This window comes from Nerophis lumbriciformis, linkage group LG09 (assembly GCF_033978685.3).
Source record: "Nerophis lumbriciformis linkage group LG09, RoL_Nlum_v2.1, whole genome shotgun sequence".
In the NCBI taxonomy this organism is placed as follows: domain Eukaryota; kingdom Metazoa; phylum Chordata; class Actinopteri; order Syngnathiformes; family Syngnathidae; genus Nerophis; species Nerophis lumbriciformis.
In genome coordinates, this window is record NC_084556.2 from 10,243,088 (window position 1) to 10,264,175 (window position 21,088).

Genomic DNA, 21,088 nt, shown 5'->3' on the forward strand with positions numbered 1-21,088 from the left:
TCATGCTGAACTTTGACCCCGTGCACCTTGGCAGGCACTGAAAGGGATTTTGGATGAATCGGACGCTAGGCCGGCGAACGCTGCTTGGACCTCCACATCATGTGTTTCAGGAATGTGTGCAGTTTTTTTGTTTTTTTAAATGACTTTCTTTGGGACAGTTTCTTAATACTTGCTCTCTCCACCTGTCAGCAGCACTTTCACTAGACCTTCCATCTTCTAAATGAGTGCTATCAAACACATGCCACTGAATTATTAATTGATAATTGTTGAACTCCTTTACAGCAAAGCATTCTCTCTCAAAAAGTCTTTAACTAGGTCACCATTGCTCTGAATAGCAGGAAAAGTACACATGACAACAAAACAATACTAAAAATGTGAGCTACATGAATATCTTTTAATGAAAAAAAACCTGCGGCTGTGATGAAGGAAACAGCTTGTGAAGCCAATTAGGTTTTTAGGGCACAGTAAAAGAATGCTACGTTTTTATGCGAGACGATAAAAATGAGACAGCTTTGAGGGCTGCTGCCATGACAACAATCGCCAGTATTAACATCAGTCACGATATCTGAGGGAAATAAAATAAAAGGAGAGCAACGCAACACAAAAAGCAACCCTTAAGCCTTTTGAATTTCAGACCTAAGGCATTTAAGGGATTTGGTGTGGAAGTCCAAGTGGTCTTAACAAAGTGGTAAAATTTACAAAAAGAAAAGACCTTTCCTTCGCACCGGAGAGTGTTCTTGTACAAGCGGGACTCGTGTCGTGTAACACCCACATGCTTGGTGCTCTAAGCCTATTACGAACGTCGGATTTCTGTGAGAAAGACAGAAAAACAGGTAACGCACGTACTGCTCCCCTGGACTTATTTATGAATGTGTAAACAAGCAGGTGCACTTTGCAGAGAGGAAAATAAGGGTTATTCTGACGTTCGATCAGATTTCACATTTAACAACCGTAGAGCACATGCCACCACTGGAACACTAGTAGGTTGTTAGCCCAAACTTCAACATTCCAAGACAAACAAATACCAGTCAAAATCAGACACCAAGTAACCCAAGTGAAAGTGTATAAACCACCTCTGTGGAGCAATTAACCCTGTAGGATATTAACAGCATTATCCACCACCATTCTCCATGTTTTCACCTAAACACCATCAGATTCACCATTAAAATGTCTGTGAATTTCGGCCATTACAAAATACTTACATCTGTTGCAGCTATGCTATCAAATGTATTCACTTATCTCCCCAGGTGCAATTGAAATATCCACCTCGTTAAAACTAGCTTCAGTTTTCATATCCTAGTATATCCCAACCACCAAACAAACACATTGACTAGTAGAGAATCAAACAATGAAATGTACAATTCCACATGTTCTATACTATGGATGTAACTGTAACCAAATCTCATGGTACGATATTATCACAGTATTAACCCCACGGTAAGATATTATTGTGGTATATGTCCAAAACAAATAGACTTAAAAATGCTGTAGTGTGTAAAATGCTGTGGAAAGAATGTTTAAGATAATAATAATAATAATAATAATAATAATAACTGGGATTTATATAGCGCTTTTCTAAGTACCCAAAGTCGCTTTACATGTAGAACCCATCAATCATTCACACCTGGTGGTGGCAAGCTACTTTCATAGCCACAGCTGCCCTGGGGTAGACTGACGGAAGCGTGGCTGCAATTTGCGCCAACGGCCCCTCCGACCACCACCTATCATTCATCATACAATTCACCGGTGTGAGTGGCACCGGTGAAGATAAACACACTTACTGTAATTGAACACCAACATAATGCTCAAAAGGTTTAATAATACAAAACCCAAAACCAGTGAAGTTGGCATGTTGTGGAATTCTTAAAAAAAAACAGAATACAATGATTTGCAAATCCCTTTCAACTTATATTCAATTGAATAGACTGCAAAGACAAGCTATTTAATGTTCGAACTGAGAAACTTAATTTTTTTGCAAATAATCATTAACTTGGAATTTAATGGCAGCAACACATTGCAAAAAAAGTTGGCACAAAGGCATTTTTACTACTGTGTTACATGGCCTTTCCTTTTAACAACACTTAATAAACGTTTGGGAACTGAGGAGACCAATTTTTGAAACTTTTCAGGTGGAATTTGTTCCCATTCTTGCTTAGTGTACAGCTTAAGTCGTCATGGTATTTTAGGCCTTATATTGCACCACACATTTTCAATGGGAGGCAGGTCTGGACTACAGGCAGGCCAGTCTAGTACCCGCACTCTTTTACTCTTGTAACACGTGGCTTGGCATTGTCTTGTTGAAATAAGCAGGGGCGTCCATGATAACATTGCTTGGATGGCAATATATGTTGCTCTAAAACCTGCATGTACCTTTCAGCATTAATGGTGCCTTCAGAGATGCATAAGTTACCCATGCTTTGGGCACTAATACACAGTTTCCAAAAACAATTTGAAATGTGGACTCGTCAGACCACAAAACACTTTTCCACTTTGCATCAGTCCATCTTGGATGAGCTCGGCGCCAGCGAAACCGGCGGCGTTTCTGGGTGTTGTTGATAAATGGCTTCGGCTTTGCATAGTAGAGTTTTAACTTGCACTTACAGATGTAGCGACCAACTGTAGTTACTGACAGTGGTTTTCTGAAGTGTCCCTGAGCCCATGTGGTGATATCCTTTACACACTGATGTCGCTTTTTGATGCAGTGCAACCTGAGGGATCGAAAGGTCCGTAATATAATCGCTTACGTGCAGTGATTTCTCCAGATTTTCTGAACCTTATGATGATATTACAGATGGTAGATGGCGAAAATCCTAAATTCCTTGCAATAGCTCGTTGAGAAATGTTGTTCTTAAACTGTTTGACAATATGTTCAAGCATTTGTTCACAAAATGGTGACCCTCCCCCCATCCTTGTTTGTGAATGACTGAACATTTCATGTAAGCTGCTTTTTTTACCCAATCATGGCACCCACCTGTTCCCAATTAGCCTGTTCACCTGTGGGATGTTCCAAATAAGTATTTGATTAGCATTCCTCAACTTTCGCAGTCTTTTTTGCCACTTGCGCCAGCTTTTTTGAAACATGTTGCAGGCATCAAATTCCAAATGAGCAAATATTTGCAAAAAGTAACAGTTTTCCAGTTTGAACGTTAAGTATCTTGTCTTTGCAGTCTATTCAATTGAATATAGGTTGAAAAGGATTTGCAAATCATTATATTCTGTTTTTATTTACGATTTACACAATGTGTCAAAATCACTGGTTTGGCATTTTATATTATTACTACAAACAAGTAAGGCTGGACAATTAATCTAATATTCCATACATCCATTTTCTACCGCTTATTGCCTTCGGGGTTGCGGGGGGCGCTGGAGCCTCTCACAGCTACAATTGGGCGGAAGGCGGGGTACACCCTGGACAAGTCGCCACCTCATTGCAGGCCCAACACAGATAGACAAGACAACATTCACACTCACATTCACACACTCGGGCCAATTTAGTGTTGCCAATCAACCTATCCCCAGGTGCATGTCTTTGGAGGTGGGAGGAAGCCGGAGTACACATTGATTTTGATAATGGCTTCTCACGATCATGAAAATATAATAATAAAAAAACGATCAATGGGTCACGCAACATGCATGCAAATTCCAGAGCTTGTAACGATGACACAGATGAGGAGCGAATGAGTGAAAAAAGGGCACCTTTAGTAGAGGTTTGGGATGTCACCATGGTTGCTACTTTTTATTTGACACAGCGAGAGTATGCCTAAATAGTAACTAAACGTAACAAAAACATAAGGCAAATTATTTATGCTTTCACGAACACAGAATAACCGGGAAATTGACATAAATGTAAGTGAAATATTGTCATTGTGGGGAGAAGGAACATTTGTTTGGGAAAATAATGCTCATTCATCCCTGAAACACTCAACCGTCCCATCTTGAACTAAACAATGTCGAGTTGGCCACAGGTTGCAGCCACGAAATTCTAAGTTAATTATTATTTGCAAAAAAATAATAAAGTTTATGAGTTTGAACATCAAATATCTTGTCTTTGTAGTGCATTCAATTGAATATGGGTTGAAAAGGATTTGCAAATCATTGTATTCCGTTTATATTTACATTTAACACAATTTCCCAACTCATATGGAAACGGGGTTTGTAAACAACGGAGCTAAAGCTAGCAAGAACAATCCATACACCCACAAGACATCTCATCTGCTTGTGTTGTTGTGAACGACATCATCGATGTAACAATGTTTAAACACGACAGCAATCGCAATTTGAGAGGCGCTCTCTCTCTCTTTTTTTTTTACAGCTCAAATTGTCCCCTTACTCATCATCAAGCTGAGAACAGCACAGCACACTTCCTGAATTCACAATAATGGCCCACCACATTCAGTCTGACTGCGCTAACAAAATAAAGGTTTAAAAAAAGTACCTAACACAAGCATATTTTAGTTATAGCACTTATTGATACATTTACACAATGATTATGGTTTGACCTAAAATATTAGTCAAAATTGTCCAAAGATGTATTCAGCACCCCCCGAAACCCCCGAACGGGACAAGCGGTAGTAAATGGATGGATGGATGTATTGCACCAATAAATGTGAGGATTTTTGCATTCAATTAAGAAACATTTTATTAAATGTTATTTGACGCAAAACGCACACACTCTGTGGTGGCAAATTAAGTGTAAAAGGTAAAACACGGAATTAAAAACAACTAAAACAAAAAACTAAATTTTATTGTGTTTTATATTGCTATTTTTAATTAAATGAACCTATATTAATATTATTATTATCTTCTCACTGGTGGTTGTTTATTTATTACTAATTTTTAAATCAGTTTTTTAAACTATATTTAGAGATATATTTTGGTGGTACAATAGACACTTACATTTTCAAAATAATAAATAATCGTTTCATTAATTGTGATATCAATCAAAGTAATCATGATTATTATTTTTGCCATAATCGTCCAGCCCTACAAACATGTATGTATGTATGTGTATTAGGGCTGCAACTAACGATTAATTTGATAATAGATTAATCTGTCAATTATTACTTCGATTAATCGATTAATAATCGGATAAAGGAGACAAACTACATTTCTATCCTTTCCAGTAATTTATTTAAAACAAACAGCATACTGGCACCATACTTATTTTGATTATTGTTTCTCAGCTATTTGTACATGTTGCAGTTTATAAATAAAGGTTTATTAAAAAAAAAAATATATATATATATATATATATATATATAATAAATTACCTCTGCGAATGTGCATATCATAGATCCAATGAATCGATGACTAAATTAATCGCCAACTATTTTTATAATCCATTTTAATCGATTTACTCGATTAGTTGCTGCAGCCCTAATGTGTGTGTGTATATATATATATATATATATATATATATATATATATATATATATATACCGTATTTTTCGGAGTATAAGTCGCACCTGCCAGAAATGTATAATAAAGAAGAAAAAAAACACTGTAGCCCGGCCAAACTATGAAAAAAACTGCGACTTATAGTCCGAAAAATACGGTATTATATATATATATATATATATATATATATATATATATATATATATATATATACACACATACATATATATATTTTATTTTGTTTCCAGTTAAGTGTGTTTAAATTGACAATATAAACATCTAGTGTAACAAATGTAAAACAATAATGTTCAAGTTAGAGTCTTTCAACTTTTAACTTCAGAGAAAACAGTGGCCTCTGTATTGGACATCTGATATCACTTTGGAAAATGTGGATTCTCAGAAAAGTTAGCTGATAATGGAAATACCTCACAAATTGATGCTTGGCCTCCTTGGCATTAAATATATTTTCCGGGTGGTGGTTTATCAAGTAGCCTCTCACATTACTTGTGTTCCCCGCTGTGCAGTGTCACCAAACTTTTTCTTTGTCCGCGCAGCCGCCTGACTCATTTCTTACTCAAAATATGGATATCATATCCATCTAAACCACGGATATGTGGGTTAAACATCACAACTTCTGACCGAAGGCGGCGACTTTGCCTTGCGGTATACGCAGACCAAAGCAGTTGTGTTTTCACCAGAGTTTGTTTGTCTGCCTGTTAGCAACATAAGTCAAAAAGTTATGGATATATTTTAATAAAAACTTCAGGAAATGTCTGAAAAAACAATCCTTTCACTCTCCTTTACAACTTCTCACTCACGGACCTCGCACACTCCTGCTACGCAGGGAATTTTTGGAAATGTAGTTTACTTCCAGACCGGCCGATTCAAAAGTGCCAGCAAAAAACGACACTGACTAAGTTTTCATTTTATACAGTCACACGTCACGATATTATTGTGATGATTTTGATACCCAAATACCGCGGTATTTATAATACCGTTACACCCCTAATCTGTACATATGGCTTAGTTGTGACAAAGTTGTCAGTACATTTTCTGTAAACAAACATACTGTAACATAATATACGGGTTGAGCGTTTTCTTATCTTATCAACTTTTGGTTTTGCATTCTTGTGATTTTCTGCAGAGCGCTTTGACTTGTCTTGTGTATGAATTGTACTCTATGAATAAACTTGCCTTGCCTATGTGAAGGAACCTATAATTGATTTTATTAAAATGTTCACAATATTTTAGGGTTCCTATCGAGGAAACCTTACAATGTATTATATCTATAAACTGCTATACAACAGAGCAGATGGCAAGGGTTTGTGATGTAGAGAAATCCCATATTTTTACCAACTTTCCCAGGAGATTTCCAATATTTTGAAATGCTAATGTTGATGCTCCTCTGACCCACAGAATTAGACACACAGGTGTTTGTGGCTCTACTCTAATTACCACAACATTAGTGTCACATTAAACATTATGTCACTACTGGTCTGATGTTTCCTCAAAAATATTGTTTAAAAAATAACTTAGAGCCTTGTCCAGCTGTTTACTGATGTATACTATTCATGTTTAAATATCTTTTACTGCAAATTAATATTGGCCTCTTTGACTACTGGTAATCGATATTGGCCCTGAGAAAACATATCGGTCATAAGTCATCACATATATGTCAAGCTCCAAGCAACTGCTCATGTCTTATGTAAGTAACACATTTTTGCGCAGTGTTTTACATTATAACAACATTGAATGCACTATGCAAAAAAGTGTGGTATTGCAAATTGATCAAGGCAGAGAGGGACTGACCACAGGTTGGTACTAGCAACCACATATGTTTGCCATTAGTAGATGTGCTACAACCTAAAATACACACAAGATTAGACTGAGAAAAAAGTTATCTCTGGGGTGGTGAACCTACAGCCCGATTCATCCACTCCATTGATCTATTGATTTATATTCTTAAGATTCAACAACATTGATCTGTGCTCTGCAAGTTGGCCTTCCGAAAGCTATCTATCGTTTTTAACATTGTTTTAAAAGGCAATCAATCAATATTATCGATACTAGAAAAACAAAACATTTAATTTAAGAACGGCAGACTTTATATGAAGTTCAACACTTTTAATGATAAGGATGTTAAACGTTACTCAAGTCAGTCTGCCCATCTGTGGCGTCCTCGCCATCAGTCATCAAAACAAGAATGGTAGAACGTTTGATCATGTTACGCCTATACTGGTTCACCTGCACTGGCTTCCTGTGCACTTAAGATGCGACGTTAAGGTTTTATTACTTGCGTATAAAATACTAAACGGTCTAGCTCCATCTTATCTCGCTTATTGAATTGTACCATATGTCCCGGCCAGAAATCTACGTTCTGAAAACTATGGCTTATTAGTGATTCCCAGAGCCCAAAAAAAGTCTACGGGCTATAGAGCGTTTTCTATTTGGGCTCTGTTACTCTGGAATGCCCTACCGGTAACAGTTAGAAATCCTGCCTCATTAAAAGCATTTAAGTCCCATCTTAAAACTAATTTATACACCCTAGCGTTTAAATAGACCCCTTTTTGGACCAGTTAATCTGCCGTCTCTCTTTTCTGCTCTGAGACCCTCTTCTCTGTGAAGAGGTTATCAAATGGCCACAAATCAGTTTCACCTGAGGAGGTGCTAGGGACCAGGGGTGGACCACAACTCCATGCATCAGACGTCCTGGTGACTTGTCTACGTACAAGAAGATTCCTGCTGGCCTCCCAATGAACTGGACTCTCAGTATTAACCGGAGGTGGGGGGAATTTGTGATTAAAGGCTATAAAGGTAAACTTTGATTTGTTGATACCTACAGTGGCCAAGAAAGGTCACAACAAATGCAAACACCACAACACAATAACGTAAAGCCACAACACAACTTTAAACCACAAAGGGTGTAACGGACACAAAGGAAGTGAGAGCGGACCAAATTTTGTCGACAGACCAAGTGGCTGAAAACGGTGTAATGAACAAAGATATTAGTATTATTGAAAAAGTAAAAAAAGTTATTCATGACAGAAAAAGTGGTCACACTGCACTTACTTTTCCAACTTTGTTCATTACACCGTTTTCAACTTTCCGACTCAGCTACTTGGTCAGCCGGCAAGACCGCGTTAACCTAAGGAGGGGGCCCACGGCTGAGGGGTTTTGCCCCAACCCCACACCAAGACTCAACACCCCTGCTCTACGGTAAAGTTGTGACTGCTTGACACTCCGTGAAAGAGGATCAATCAAAGTTTATTTATATAGCCCTTAATCACAAGTGTCTCAAAGGGCTGCACAAGCCACGACGACATCCTTAGCTCAGATCCCATATATCCCAGGATAATCTTGGACGCCATACTTCGCCCACGTCCTATAATGAAACCCTACACACTTCAAAATCTTGCATCTTACCTATGTCTTATCTGTCTGGGTAAAGTGATCAGATGTAATATACAAGGGCAACTAGTTACAGAGCAACACCTGGAAATGGAAAAAAAATCTGTTGCAGAGTTGCATGTTAACTGAATTAGGCACACAACTTAGTTATGGCTTTATGAGGCTAAATTCTCCACTGGTTGAGCTGTGGCATAGTAATAAACACTGTTTGGCCCGCAGATCATCAACATATTTTCACTTTGGCCCCTTGGAGGTAAAATGTTTGGCCAGCCCTGGTCTATACCATAAAATGTACTTTCTGTAAATGCATGTAACTGATTTTACAATAGACTGATTTTAGCCTGTTTAATAATGAATATTAAAGCATGCATGATTTATTTATTTTTTTGTATGCGTCCCTCTTGGGAAAAAGTTTGAGCATTCCAAACAACTTTATACTGGATGCACCATCAATGCATTTCTTCCCATGGTACCCACATGTATGAATCTCAAAACTGTGGACAGGGTCAAAGGTCATTCATCCTACCTGTCTCTGGGGTCGATCCAGCTGGTGCTCTGGTTGATGTGGTCAATGTAGTAGACTTTACCATCAAAGTCTCTGGATTCCTCCCAACCTTCAGGTAGTGGCAACTCCTTCCTCGGCATGTCAGGCTAGTCTCCATGTAATTAACTCCCCGCTACTCAAAATCTTAACGAAGGGAAGCCATCGCTTTTCTCTGTCATCACCGTCGTCATCGCGGTCAGCATCAACGACAAAAGCTATTTCCAATATTCCCGAGCTGGTGAATCCATCATAATAATCCAGAGGGAACAGGGGGAAAATAATGATGCTAAAGGTGACGCAGGGGGTAAAATGATTCCATAAGGCAGGACTTCAGCACAGTTATTTTGTTTTACCTTGTGTTTTTAAAAGCTGTATTTTGTATTGGAAACTTAAAGGAGTCTTGAAGGCAACTTTGGAAGCAAATTACCGCATAAAAATGGCACCCCCCGCCACTTCTCAAAATAACAGTTATTTTTTTGGAGCAAATATTGTTTCTTTAAAAAATAAAAATCCCATTCAATATACCCGAACCGCCTTGTTTTCTTCTTGCCCACGGGCCACCATGTTTTTTAGCAAGCAGGAACCGATGCTAGCCAGCTTGCCAAGAAGAGAGCAGCCGACCGTGGTGTGGGACGTTGACCGAACAAGTCCAGCGGGACAAACAGCCGCGGCAATACCACCGCTAAAAACAATGAACAATAAAAAATGGGGGAATATGACCTATTTCGCACCGACGACGCGTAGGGATGCGGCAGCCTGTAGTAAAGTCTTCACTCTTCAGTTCAGTTCCCGGTGACTTCACTTCACTCAAGTCACAAGCTGTGTGTGCGTGTGTGTGTGTGTGTGTGTGTGTGTCAAGACAAGCGGATGTTGCTTACTGCTGCTTCCGGTATGCGCTTTCAGAATAATATCTCGCTCTCGAAATATTGTATGGTCTAAAAATATTTTGCACGCATTTACTTAGTATGACATTTTTAAATGTTTTATGAACTAAACGTTATTACTTATGCGCATTATTTTTGACTCAACATTAAGTTGACCACATCACGGAATATATACTAATAGTGTGTGCATGCTTAGTAACACTAAAAGTACACCTCCAGGCAACTTCAACCCTAAACTAACACCCTCCCCGGATTGTAAATAATCAAATGTAGATACTTTTTCTTATCCTTTCTGATCTCTCTCTCTCTCTATGTCCACTACTTGCTGTACATATCCTACCAAGTCAGACCGACACTGTTTCAATGTCAATTTCTCTGTTTTCAATTGTTGATGACTGAAGTGATGATAACAACCAAACCTACCCCCCCCCCCCACCCCCCCTCCACATCCCACACCACGGATTGTAAATTATGTAAATAATTCAATGTATATATTCTGATGATTATCTTGTGTGATGACTGTATTATGATGATAGTATATATCTGATAGTATATATATGTATCATGACCCCGACTTAAACAAGTTGAAAAACTTATTCGGGTGTTACCATTTAGTGGTCAATTGTACGGAATATGTACTTCACTGTGCAATCTACTAATAAAACTTTCAATCAATCAATCAAAACAAAACCATCCCAAGAAACACGAACACATTCCCGAATGCAGCTGAGATAGGCTCCAGCACCCCCCGTGACCCCGGAAGGGACAAGCGGTAGTTAATGGATGGATGTTTTCATTTAATTGATTCCAATTATCTGTACGCCTCTGTAGAAATTCACAATCAATTGCACCCTCTAGTGGGCGGTTGTATAACTGATATTCCCATAACTAGGACAAGAACACAGGTAACATTAACTAGTTACATAATCATTCGAATTGCGCATTTAATCTATTAAAATCAATTTATGAAAGCCAAAAAATGTTACTTTCATTGTCATTTTGCCTTTAAAACTTCATGGATTTCTCCCTCAACAAAACTTTTAATTGTGGCCATAAAAAAAAATGGAAAAGGAGCAAAATACTGCAATGTAACAAAAACAACACAAGGTTTTCATATGTTGAATCCATATGTGAAGGCACTACAAATCTAGGTGGAAACTGAGACAACCAAAATGTGGTGGTACGTTCATTTAGTCGTAGTATTTTATCAACAGTCAACGTAGAGTGCCTAATTTTCGTTCATACATAATTCCTTGTGCAATTACGGCCCTCTTTTTTGAGTAGCGCTCATCTGCTCGTTTCAACGCACCTTTTACGCGCACACAATTAGGAAGCTGCAATTTACTGGAGGCACGCGAACGCAGCATGTTCATCCTGCGCCTCTTGGAAACAAAACAAGCAGGGAGCGCAGTCACATGTTCAGAAGGGAAGCAGAGAACCAGCAGTGGAAGTCGGCGCCGTCCGCACTAGTCCGGGAAGAAGCAGCACCCCACACATGGTGCTCCTACGGCACATTTCGGTGGCTCTGTCCGCCGCCGTGGCTGCCCTGGGCTCGGCGCTCTTCGTCGCCCTCAACTACTTCTACAGGAAGCGAATATGGTTACCGAATGCCGAGTACTGCACGATCCAGGAAGTGAGGTTTTGCTTTCTCTTCAGGCTGTTTGGTGTCTCGTGCATGAACAAAATTGATTGTGAAAATATCGGAATGAGTAAATTGATGGCACTGCAGATTTCATGTGAGTCATTAATGATGCTGATGCTGTCACCGATTTGCATATGATAACAATTAAGACATTTTTGTCCCAACAGGTACATGTGACGATCCATCTCTCCATGAAATCTATTTGCATTTCTCTAATCTTGTTACCCAGATTCAATCAAGACAGGAGGCTTTAAAATATACACTTTTTCTGTTGTTAAAAAGCAGCTAACTGATTACCATGATATCAAATAGTACCCAAGATAGTAGTTTTTGGGAGGGTTAAATAATGCCTTTAAGCGTCTGAATTTGAACTGCTGTCATGTATATCTGTTTATAGTTAAAGTTCCAATGATTGTCACACACACACTAGGTGTGGTGAAATTTGTCCTCTGCATTTGACACATCCCCATGTTCACCCCCTCGGAGGTGAGGGGAGCAGTGAGCAGCAGCGTGCGTCGCGCTTGGGAATCATTTGGTGATTTAACCCCAATTCCAACCCTTGATGCCGATGCATGGAGGCAATGGGTCCCATTTTTTTTGTAGTCTTTGGTATGACACGGCCGGGGTTTGAACTCACAACCTCACAGTCTCAGGGCGGACACTCTAACCACAAGGCCACTGAGCTGATTAGTTTAGTTTAGTTATTAAAGTGTTCTCTTGCACTCATTTAGTTGCCTTTTCTTTGGCTTCTTATATGGTTAACATTTTCACACTTCCACAGACAATCATGAAAGTTAAATAAATGTGGACACCTAACATTTTCCATTGCTTTTAGTTGAGCACTTGCTATCAAAAGTTATTGCAGACTGATATTTTTTATTGTGTTGTAGATGGTTAACTTCTTTTTACACTTACACAGACAATTAAGAATCTTAAAGTGTTTACGTTTAGCTTTTTCTTTGTTTTTTACATGGTCGAAAGAATCACATACAGCCGGTTACACACTTGCTTACAAAACGAACCATTTTGATAGCATGTTTCACAATGTTTAACTTCTTTTTACACTTGTGCAGCAATTAAGAATAGTAAAAAGTGAGATGCATCTGTGGTAGGGAAGCAACAATTAACGGCATAACGATTAACCCAGTAAACTTCCTGACGGTTATTATAATCGCTTAAAATTTTAGTTATCGAAGACCGTATTGACACGTTGAAAAGATTAAAGTACCAATGATTGTCACACACACACTAGGTGTGGTGAAATTTGTCCTCTGCATTTGACCCATCCCCTTGTTCACCCCCTGAGAGGTGAGGGGAGCAGTGGGCAGCAGCGGTGCCGCGCCCAGGAATAATTTTTGGTGATTTAACCCCCAATTCCAACCCTTGATGCTGAGTGCCAAGCAGGGAGGTAATGAGTCCCATTTTTATAGTCTTTGGTATGACTCGGCCGGGGTTTGAACTCACAACCTACCAATCTTAGGGCGGACACTGTAACCACTAGGCCACTGAGTAGGTAAAAAAGATAAATGACAAAGCTCATTTCCGAGAGAAGCTGACTTAAATGCTAGCATGAACACAATACACATTGTTTTAAAAATAAAACTTGGTTAAAAGATTTCAGTGTGTGTATAAGTACTAATTGAGCACATACAGTAATACCTTTATCATTTTGGTCTTAATAATCGTTATATTTTTATATTGTCACATTCCTATTATGTGACACTAATCAATGTTACAGCTGTTTTTTTTACGCTATTAGCATTTAGTTACACTTAATAGGTGTGAAGTTCAAGTGCCTGGCAAAAAAACATCCTGGTGCCACGGGGTATGTCGAGAAAACCCCATGGAACTGATGCTGTTAAGAGACACACAGGATCCCAGTTTACTTCTGAATTTTATGTTCCCATGTGTTTTCAGTGTAGTAAATTAAGTAATTTGTCACCTTTAGCAAGGCATTTAATTCCATCAGATGCTCATCGTTGGAAACTTTGTTGCATAAATGGAGATAGCAAGTGGCTTGTTTAGAGTAGAAATGAATAAATAATGCTACATGCTTACACTTGCAGCAAATATATTAGTTTTATATAGATACACATGGCAACAAAAGTACTACATTTTTTACTCGCATCTCTGATGGTGCCTAATTTGATGGATGTCACTAAAGCAGGGAAGCTAAAGACTGGTGTGCCGGACATCTTCCTTTACTATTAGTCTTATTTTGCATATTTGCAGTTTTAAAAAGGACCTTAAGCAAAAAAGATAGTCAAAAATCCTCTCCGTGAGAGTACTCTAGTGTTTTTAAGAATGCCTCAAGGTTTTTGAACTGAAGTCACAGGCCACCAGTTGAATAGCTCAAATGATGAACAAGTGAGTAATTAAAATAGAACCTAGAGGAAGACAAAGTATAATTAAAGACGTTGAACAAATCGATTACCTAATGCTTCTGACAAACAAGCTAGCACAACACCGTTTTTATGGTGTTGGTTTAGTTTGAACATGCATACAATTAGAGTATGTTTCATCACGTTTCCATTTTCTCATGACAGCATGTCCGAAAAGGAGTAGGAAGAAGCAGATCTTATTTAATCCTACCCCTTTTCATTTCATAGCAATTTCTAACATTCGTTTGTACTCAATCTGTAACACAACAGTGAAAACATAAATACGTAAATAAATGTTAATTACATAATAAAGACATGCACCTGGGGATAGGTTGATTGGCAACACTAAATTGGCCCTAGTGTGTGAATGTGAGTGTGAATGTTGTCTGTCTATCTGTGTTGGCCCTGCGATGAGGTGGCGACTTGTCCGGGGTGTACACCGCCTTCCGCCCGATTGTAGCTGAGATAGGCTCCAGCGCCCCCCGCGACCCCGAAGGGAGTAAGCGGTAGAAAATGGATGGATGGATGGATACATAATAAGTAAGGGTTTCATACATAAAAAAATATCTATTTTTTTATACAGGAATAAGACTATAATTTTTCAATAAGTATGTTTAAGATTTGTCTTCCTTGTCATTTGTAAACACTTTGAGTTTGAACGGTTTCTTAAACTGAATCATATCAGTACTTTGACTTTTTGCTTAATCCTTTCCATAATTTAGTTCCACATACTGATATGTTAAAGGTCTTAAGTTATAATTATACCTTAGGTAAATAAATTACATTACGGAAAAATGTGTAACTACTAAAAAAAGAGAGGAATTAAAGGGGTACCTTGAGGAATGCCTCAGTTATATAAATCACAAGTTTAGACTAGCAAAATGTCGATGCAAGGATCAGCCAAAGTGTTTATAGTGGTCCAAGTTTCTCTATACAACAAGTGCTCTCTAGTGTTTTGGGAGTTTTCTGCAAAAATGTTAGTCACCCAAGTTTTTAATCTAACTCGGGGGGCCGGTATAATGTCTTTTAGTTGAATAGCCCTACCTAAAAAAAAAAGCAGACCATTGAATGCTCAGCATTCTTGCCAGATAGAGGATCCTTGAATAGCATATTAGGCGGTTGGTTCTTTAAAACAGTAGAGCCCTTTATCCATATAGAGCAGTGGTTCTTAACCTGGGTTCGATCGAACCCTAGGGGTTCGATGAGTCTACCTCAGGGGTTCGGTGGAGCCTGTCTGGTCATACGGAGGATCTTTGACCAGTATTTCTGCCGTTTGTGCCTAAAAACAGCAGAACATTTCTGTCAATAGTTTTTGTTTTTGCAGGTCTGTAAAAAAAACCTACCAGAATAGCCCTGTCATGCTGACTTCTGACTAACAAACATATTGCTTCTGTTTGAATTAATTTACAACTGTGTTAATTAATAATACATATTAATATTTCAGTGTGTGCAGCTGAGATAGGCTCCAGCACCCCTCAAAAGGGACAAGCGGTAGAAAATGGATGGATGGAATAGCATTTTACAAACTATTTTTTGTTGTTGTTGCGGGAATTGCAATCTCTGTGTTCCGCTTTAAAATCTGAGATAAGGATGCAGACAGCTGTGAGGGTGAAGCAAGAATCTTTCACTATGCAAAGTCCACAATGACTGTGGGAAAAAAATAAATAAAAGGAGGAGCGGCACAAGCTGTGCAGCATCTCTGAGTCACTGCCACAGCTTGATGTTCGTCCCCCGGCGACTGCAGATGGCAAAAACAAAAAAAGCTACCAGGTTAATTTGGTGCTGTTTACTCTGAAATAGGCAGCCTGGGATTACAGTCCAGGCAAAAACAAGGCAGAAATGTAAACCATCTCATTTTGAAACAATAGGAATCTCCACATAATCAAAGGTTTTTGTAAGGAGGTTTTGTAGTCACTTTTCCCATATGGATGTCTCATACAATCTTCTGGCTTAATTTTCTTGGAGACACTTTTGGTATAATAGCTTGTGTTGTAGTCTGGGGAGTCAAATTTGCCTAGGGGTTGAACACAATCTGTTCCGGGAACGCTGGTCAACCTCCAATTTGTTCAGATTTAACCATTTTCTCCATAATAAATAAATAAATGGGTTATACTTGTATAGCGCTTTTCTACCTTCAAGGTACTCAAAGCGCTTTGACAGTATTTCCACATTCACCCGTTCACACACACATTCACACACTGATGGCGGGAGCTGCCATGCAAGGCGCTAACCAGCAGCCATCAGGAGCAAGGGGTGAAGTGTCTTGCCCAAGGACACAACGGACGTGACTAGGATGGTAGAAGGTGGGGATTGAACCCCAGTAACCAGCAACCCTCCGATTGCTGACACGGCCACTCTACCAACTTCGCCACGCCGTCCATAAAAAAATCACATAACTAATCAGTTCCCGGGTCAAACTATCACCATCATAACACACTTATTTAATGTGACAGCAATGTTTTACTTAATATCAAAGTTAATCACAGAATAATAAAACAAAACTAAAGGGGCAACAGGTGTTTCCTGAGCCAGAAAGAGTTACAAACTCTTCCTTGAGCAATTTTAGTACTTTTGGGGCCTTTCAGAGGTTTGAACTGTACGGTTATGAGGTTCTGGAACTCAGGAGACAACGTGTGTGTCCTCTAAACATTTGACCCCTGGTTTTCCCATAGGAGGAAGAGGATCAAGGCAAGCGTCAGGTCTTAGTCCTTGGCCTGGATGGAGCCGGGAAGAGCAGCATGCTCCAGCGTTTGACCCCCGGAGGTGTTAAGAGAAGCTGCTGCCGACCCACAAGAGGCTTCAATTTCATGAGCATCAGTGCGCCCGCTTGTCAGCTGAACTTCCTGGAAAGTAAGAACCACCCCCCATACATCAGAGCATCCATCCACATAAAGTCAACTGTTTTTTCCACTCTACTGGTACTTTAATTCACGCTATTGAACTAAGGCGCTAAAGTGTTATTAAATTATCACGTTCATTTTCGATTAATTTACTTATTGGCACAGACCTAATTTTCACGCTGCGCCACCAAAACTAAATCAAAATTGACAATCTGATATTTCTTTATTTATCTGTATTTGCCAGTTGTTGACTAGCACTAGATCCAGATAAAAGAGCAAATTTTACTTCAAAGGGAACTGCACTTTTTTTAAATTCTGCCTATCATTCACAATCATTATTAGAGAAAATATTTTTTTTCAATGCATTCTAACTCGGAAATAAAAGTCAGCTTATAATGCTGCCAATGGAAGTGCTCTATTCCGACCACAAACCCCCCCAAAAACATCCAAAAACTGCCAACAATACTGCATTTACATTTGGAGACTTGAATATTTACCAAGTATTAGTGATATTGTTATTATAAGCGCTAACGCAGACAAACTATTTATAGTGGCATCGTGATCAGAGTGAGCTAAATGCCTCTCACCTGGATAGTAGAAGGATAAGGACATAATCCGACAAGTTGGTTAACTTTGGCATCTAATTTAGACCCGGAAATGTCGAGAAAAACGCGAAAAGTCGCTTGGTTCCACCATTCCTTTTTTTCGTGAGAATTATGAGTCATTCTTCATCTAAACGAGAATACATCAACATCCTAGCAGTAGGCATCCTAGTGACAGCGGACATTGTACAATAAGTAATGTTTTATTATGTTTGTTGACTCTCATGTTTGCATGAGTAGTAATCAGTGATGTCGAAGGAAAAAGCGATTTTTGTGTCGTTCTCGCTAGTTCCAGGTCCTAAATGGCTGTCAAAGTGTCCCAACTTTTCGGATTATATCCTCAGCCATCTACTTTTCAGGTCAGAGGCATGATTTATGATCTACAATAAACTTACAGGGAAGCGAGGAAGCAGCAGACCACTCGATGATGTAAACATAGGGACACACGGAAGTGACCACGTCGCCGATAGTTTGTCTGTGTTAGCGCTTATAGTACCGTAACAATATCACAAATACTTGGTTGGAGTATTGTTGGCGCTTTTTGAATGGTTATTTATCAGATTTTATGGGCTTAATAGTCGAGATCCCATTGGCTTCGTGGTAAGCGTACTTTTATTTACGTTTATTAAATATTTAGATTGCATTAGAAAAAAATGAATTTGTCGTCATGTCTTTCATGATTGTGAATGAAAAAAAGTGCAGTTCCCCTTTGATAGGCCGACTCCAATAGGCTCCAATGTAAGCAGACTTTTGATCATGTTTATTTACTAGTTAGAATGCATAAAAAAATAAAAACATGTGTTCTTGTCTTACATAGGGATTGTAAATGATAGGCTTTTTTTTTAAAGTTTCCCCTTTAAAGATATTATATGTATTATCTACCGAAATCATGCTATGGATATTTTGTCATATTCCTGGTCAGCCAGTAAATTAAAGCTGTGCTGCTACCTATCTGGAGGCTTGTGTATCGTTCGAGCAAGAAAAAAAGTAGTTAATATTAGAAGTCCCACTGCCTCTCATGGCCCCCCTTACCTACTATTAGATATATTGCAGCATCTCTGTATAGAAGTATTTGTTTTCTATTACTTTATCATTTGTCATGTTTGTTGGTGTGAAAAGTCGGCGGCGGCAAGGAACTGCGGCAGTACTGGTCAGAATATCTGATAAGGACTCACATTCTGGTGTATGTAGTGGACTCCTCTGATCGGAGCCGCTTTCACTTGGCCAAGTCGGAGCTGCACCACCTCCTGAAAGGTCAGCCCCAGCTTCCTGTGGTGATCCTGTGCAACAAACAGGTAAAGAAAAGAGGTTGTTAGACAATGTTATAATTACTACACCAGCATTTCTTACCCCTCTTACCAGGATAAACCAAACGCCGTGAGTGTGTCCGAGCTCCACGAAGCCTTGTCTCTGGGCTCCGTGGTGGAGGACAGGAAGTTGTTCATCTTGGCAACGCAGCTAGGATCAGACGGAGCCCTGAAGAACTCCTGCCAAGGCCTGGACAGTTTCCAGGACCTCCTGCTTGAGATAATCTGATCCCTGTGACTGCTTGCAGACCAAGGAAAAAGGATGAACTGTTTTTATGAGCAAAGATGAGCTAAACCCGGCAACTCATCATTTTTTTTTAAAGTTCATTTTAATTATCTCTGTGCACATTCTGGCTTGTTTTGGCATGTCGACTGCAGATTATGCACCAGGACGAGTGACTTATTTTAATAGTCTGTGACAGGTTTACAGGAAGGTGTTTTTTATGATAAGTCTTGTCTATAATGCATCGAATGTTTGGATCATGTTTCAAAAGATTTCTACAGCAACTCTTTTTGGGTAATCGTGGTAAAAAATAGAGACGTAAAGAGGCTGTATGACCATTCTAAAACCTTAGAACAAGTTGGTGAGCTGTTTAGGTTCCTGAAAATCGCAAACATACATACATCTATCTTGCGAGGCATTACAGCGTTGTACTGTAAATATCTTTCTGGGAAAATATATCTCTAAAGTTAAATCAGCATCATGCATGACTTCTGCTCAATTAGCATCCAAGATTAACTCACCTAACCGGTTTTGCTTTTTTGTGATGCGATGGGTTTGACTTAAATGGCAAAGAGGAAACCTGTGATAACCTTAGAACAGCAAATTAGACCCACTGCCAGCTTGGAAGAGAGCATTTTGTTAAGTATTGGTTGCATACAGAAGTGGATTTTACCAACATAGTTGTCCCTTGCCCTTCAAATTTTGCGGCTTTACCAAAGCGCAGATTTTTTAAAATATATATGTGTATTTTTTAAAGCATATTTTACACTTTTTTGGTCCTTAATCAAGCATTTCAAGCATTAAAATGGTTCAACTAAAAATTAGCAATACTATAGTAGTATTGGCCACTAAATTTGACCAAACTAATCAGAACGTGCTGTTCAGTATTGTGGCCACTGATTGGCTAAGCCTCAGGTAGCATTACTATATTGGATGAGAAGAGTGTAAAGGCAAATAAAGGGGATCATTTCATGTCTAGAGGTCTCTCAAGTTTAAACATTTTTATTTAGAAGGTAGTAAACAGGTTTTATTGTGCTCTGGTTATGAAAATAGATTTTTGGACAAAAGTTCAGGATTTTGCTTACACAAGTCACCATGGTGTCCTTTTAATTTTTTACATAACTGTAAAAAACACATAGCTGAGAGCATACTGGCTAATGACTAGCACGAAATGAAACAAGAGCACATTTTTACTGTCCATTTTGTTGGTGTATTCAAGATGCAAGTAGTTTTTACATTCATTTAGTTTTATAATTCAGGGGTTAACTTATTTTTAACACTTGTAGGACAATTCTGGATGTTCAAATGTTACTCAAAAAAAGCTCATGTTTTACGGCAACAACTTATGTAAAACTTCAACAAACATCGAAAAATGAATGGTGTTTAAAATGCGGCACATCCAAAACAAATCAAATTTTTCTTTGGCCTTTTTGATGTTATTGAGGCCACAGTGAGGAAGCAAAAAGAAACGGCTCATCGCTCATCTTTTGTAGCTGTTTTGGACTATGGCTTCGTTCATGCAGCGAGTTAGAGCAGCAGTCATTTGTAATGAATGTGATGTTTTATTCTGTTTGATGCGCTGCAGTTCTAAAAGATGTTTTGGCAGCGTATTGATGGCCGCACTTTTATGACGAGACCTGCATTGGTCTTTGTACAGTATGTGTTGATGCAAAGTGGTGTAGCATCTGTGCATGTTATAACACATTTTAAATGTGTGGAAAATATTAAATATATGTATTGTCTTTTCAGCCTCCTATTACGAATTCACAGTATGTACACACGTTGTGACATTGTTCATACCAGTGCAAACACAAGCATCAATCCATACCATCTACCGGTATACTATACTTCTTGTTTGAC

The 21,088-nt window shown here is 38.8% G+C and overlaps 2 protein-coding genes across 2 annotated transcripts in view; one reads left to right on the forward strand and one right to left on the reverse strand.

Moving 5' to 3' along the window:
• Positions 1-10,277, reverse strand: part of wwc1 (WW and C2 domain containing 1) — a 45,655-nt gene extending 35,378 nt beyond the window's left edge. Inside the window, exon 1 of the mRNA XM_061962668.2 lies at positions 9,332-10,277. Coding sequence (XP_061818652.2) covers positions 9,332-9,450 — 119 coding nt within the window. The 5' untranslated portion in view covers positions 9,451-10,277. The remainder of the gene's footprint in view (positions 1-9,331) is intronic.
• Positions 10,278-11,597: 1,320 nt separating this feature from the next.
• arl10 (ADP-ribosylation factor-like 10) lies at positions 11,598-20,970 on the forward strand. The gene is made up of 4 exons (XM_061962666.2): positions 11,598-11,866; positions 16,929-17,106; positions 18,818-18,993; positions 19,061-20,970. The coding sequence occupies exons 1-4, from the start codon at positions 11,729-11,731 to the stop codon at positions 19,232-19,234; spliced, it is 666 nt and encodes a 221-aa protein (XP_061818650.2). The 5' UTR covers positions 11,598-11,728; the 3' UTR covers positions 19,235-20,970.
• The last annotated feature ends 118 nt before the right edge of the window (positions 20,971-21,088 follow it).

What these genes read in the sequence shown, in the direction of transcription:
- arl10 (XM_061962666.2), top strand. Translation starts at nt 11,729, where the DNA reads ATGGTGCTCCTACGGCACATTTCGGTGGCTCTGTCCGCCGCCGTGGCT. An exon ending in TCAGCTGAACTTCCTGGAAA is followed by an intron (nt 17,107 to 18,817) that starts GTAAGAACCACC and finishes TGGTGTGAAAAG; the next exon opens with TCGGCGGCGGCAAGGAACTG. An exon ending in TGATCCTGTGCAACAAACAG is followed by an intron (nt 18,994 to 19,060) that starts GTAAAGAAAAGA and finishes CCCTCTTACCAG; the next exon opens with GATAAACCAAACGCCGTGAG.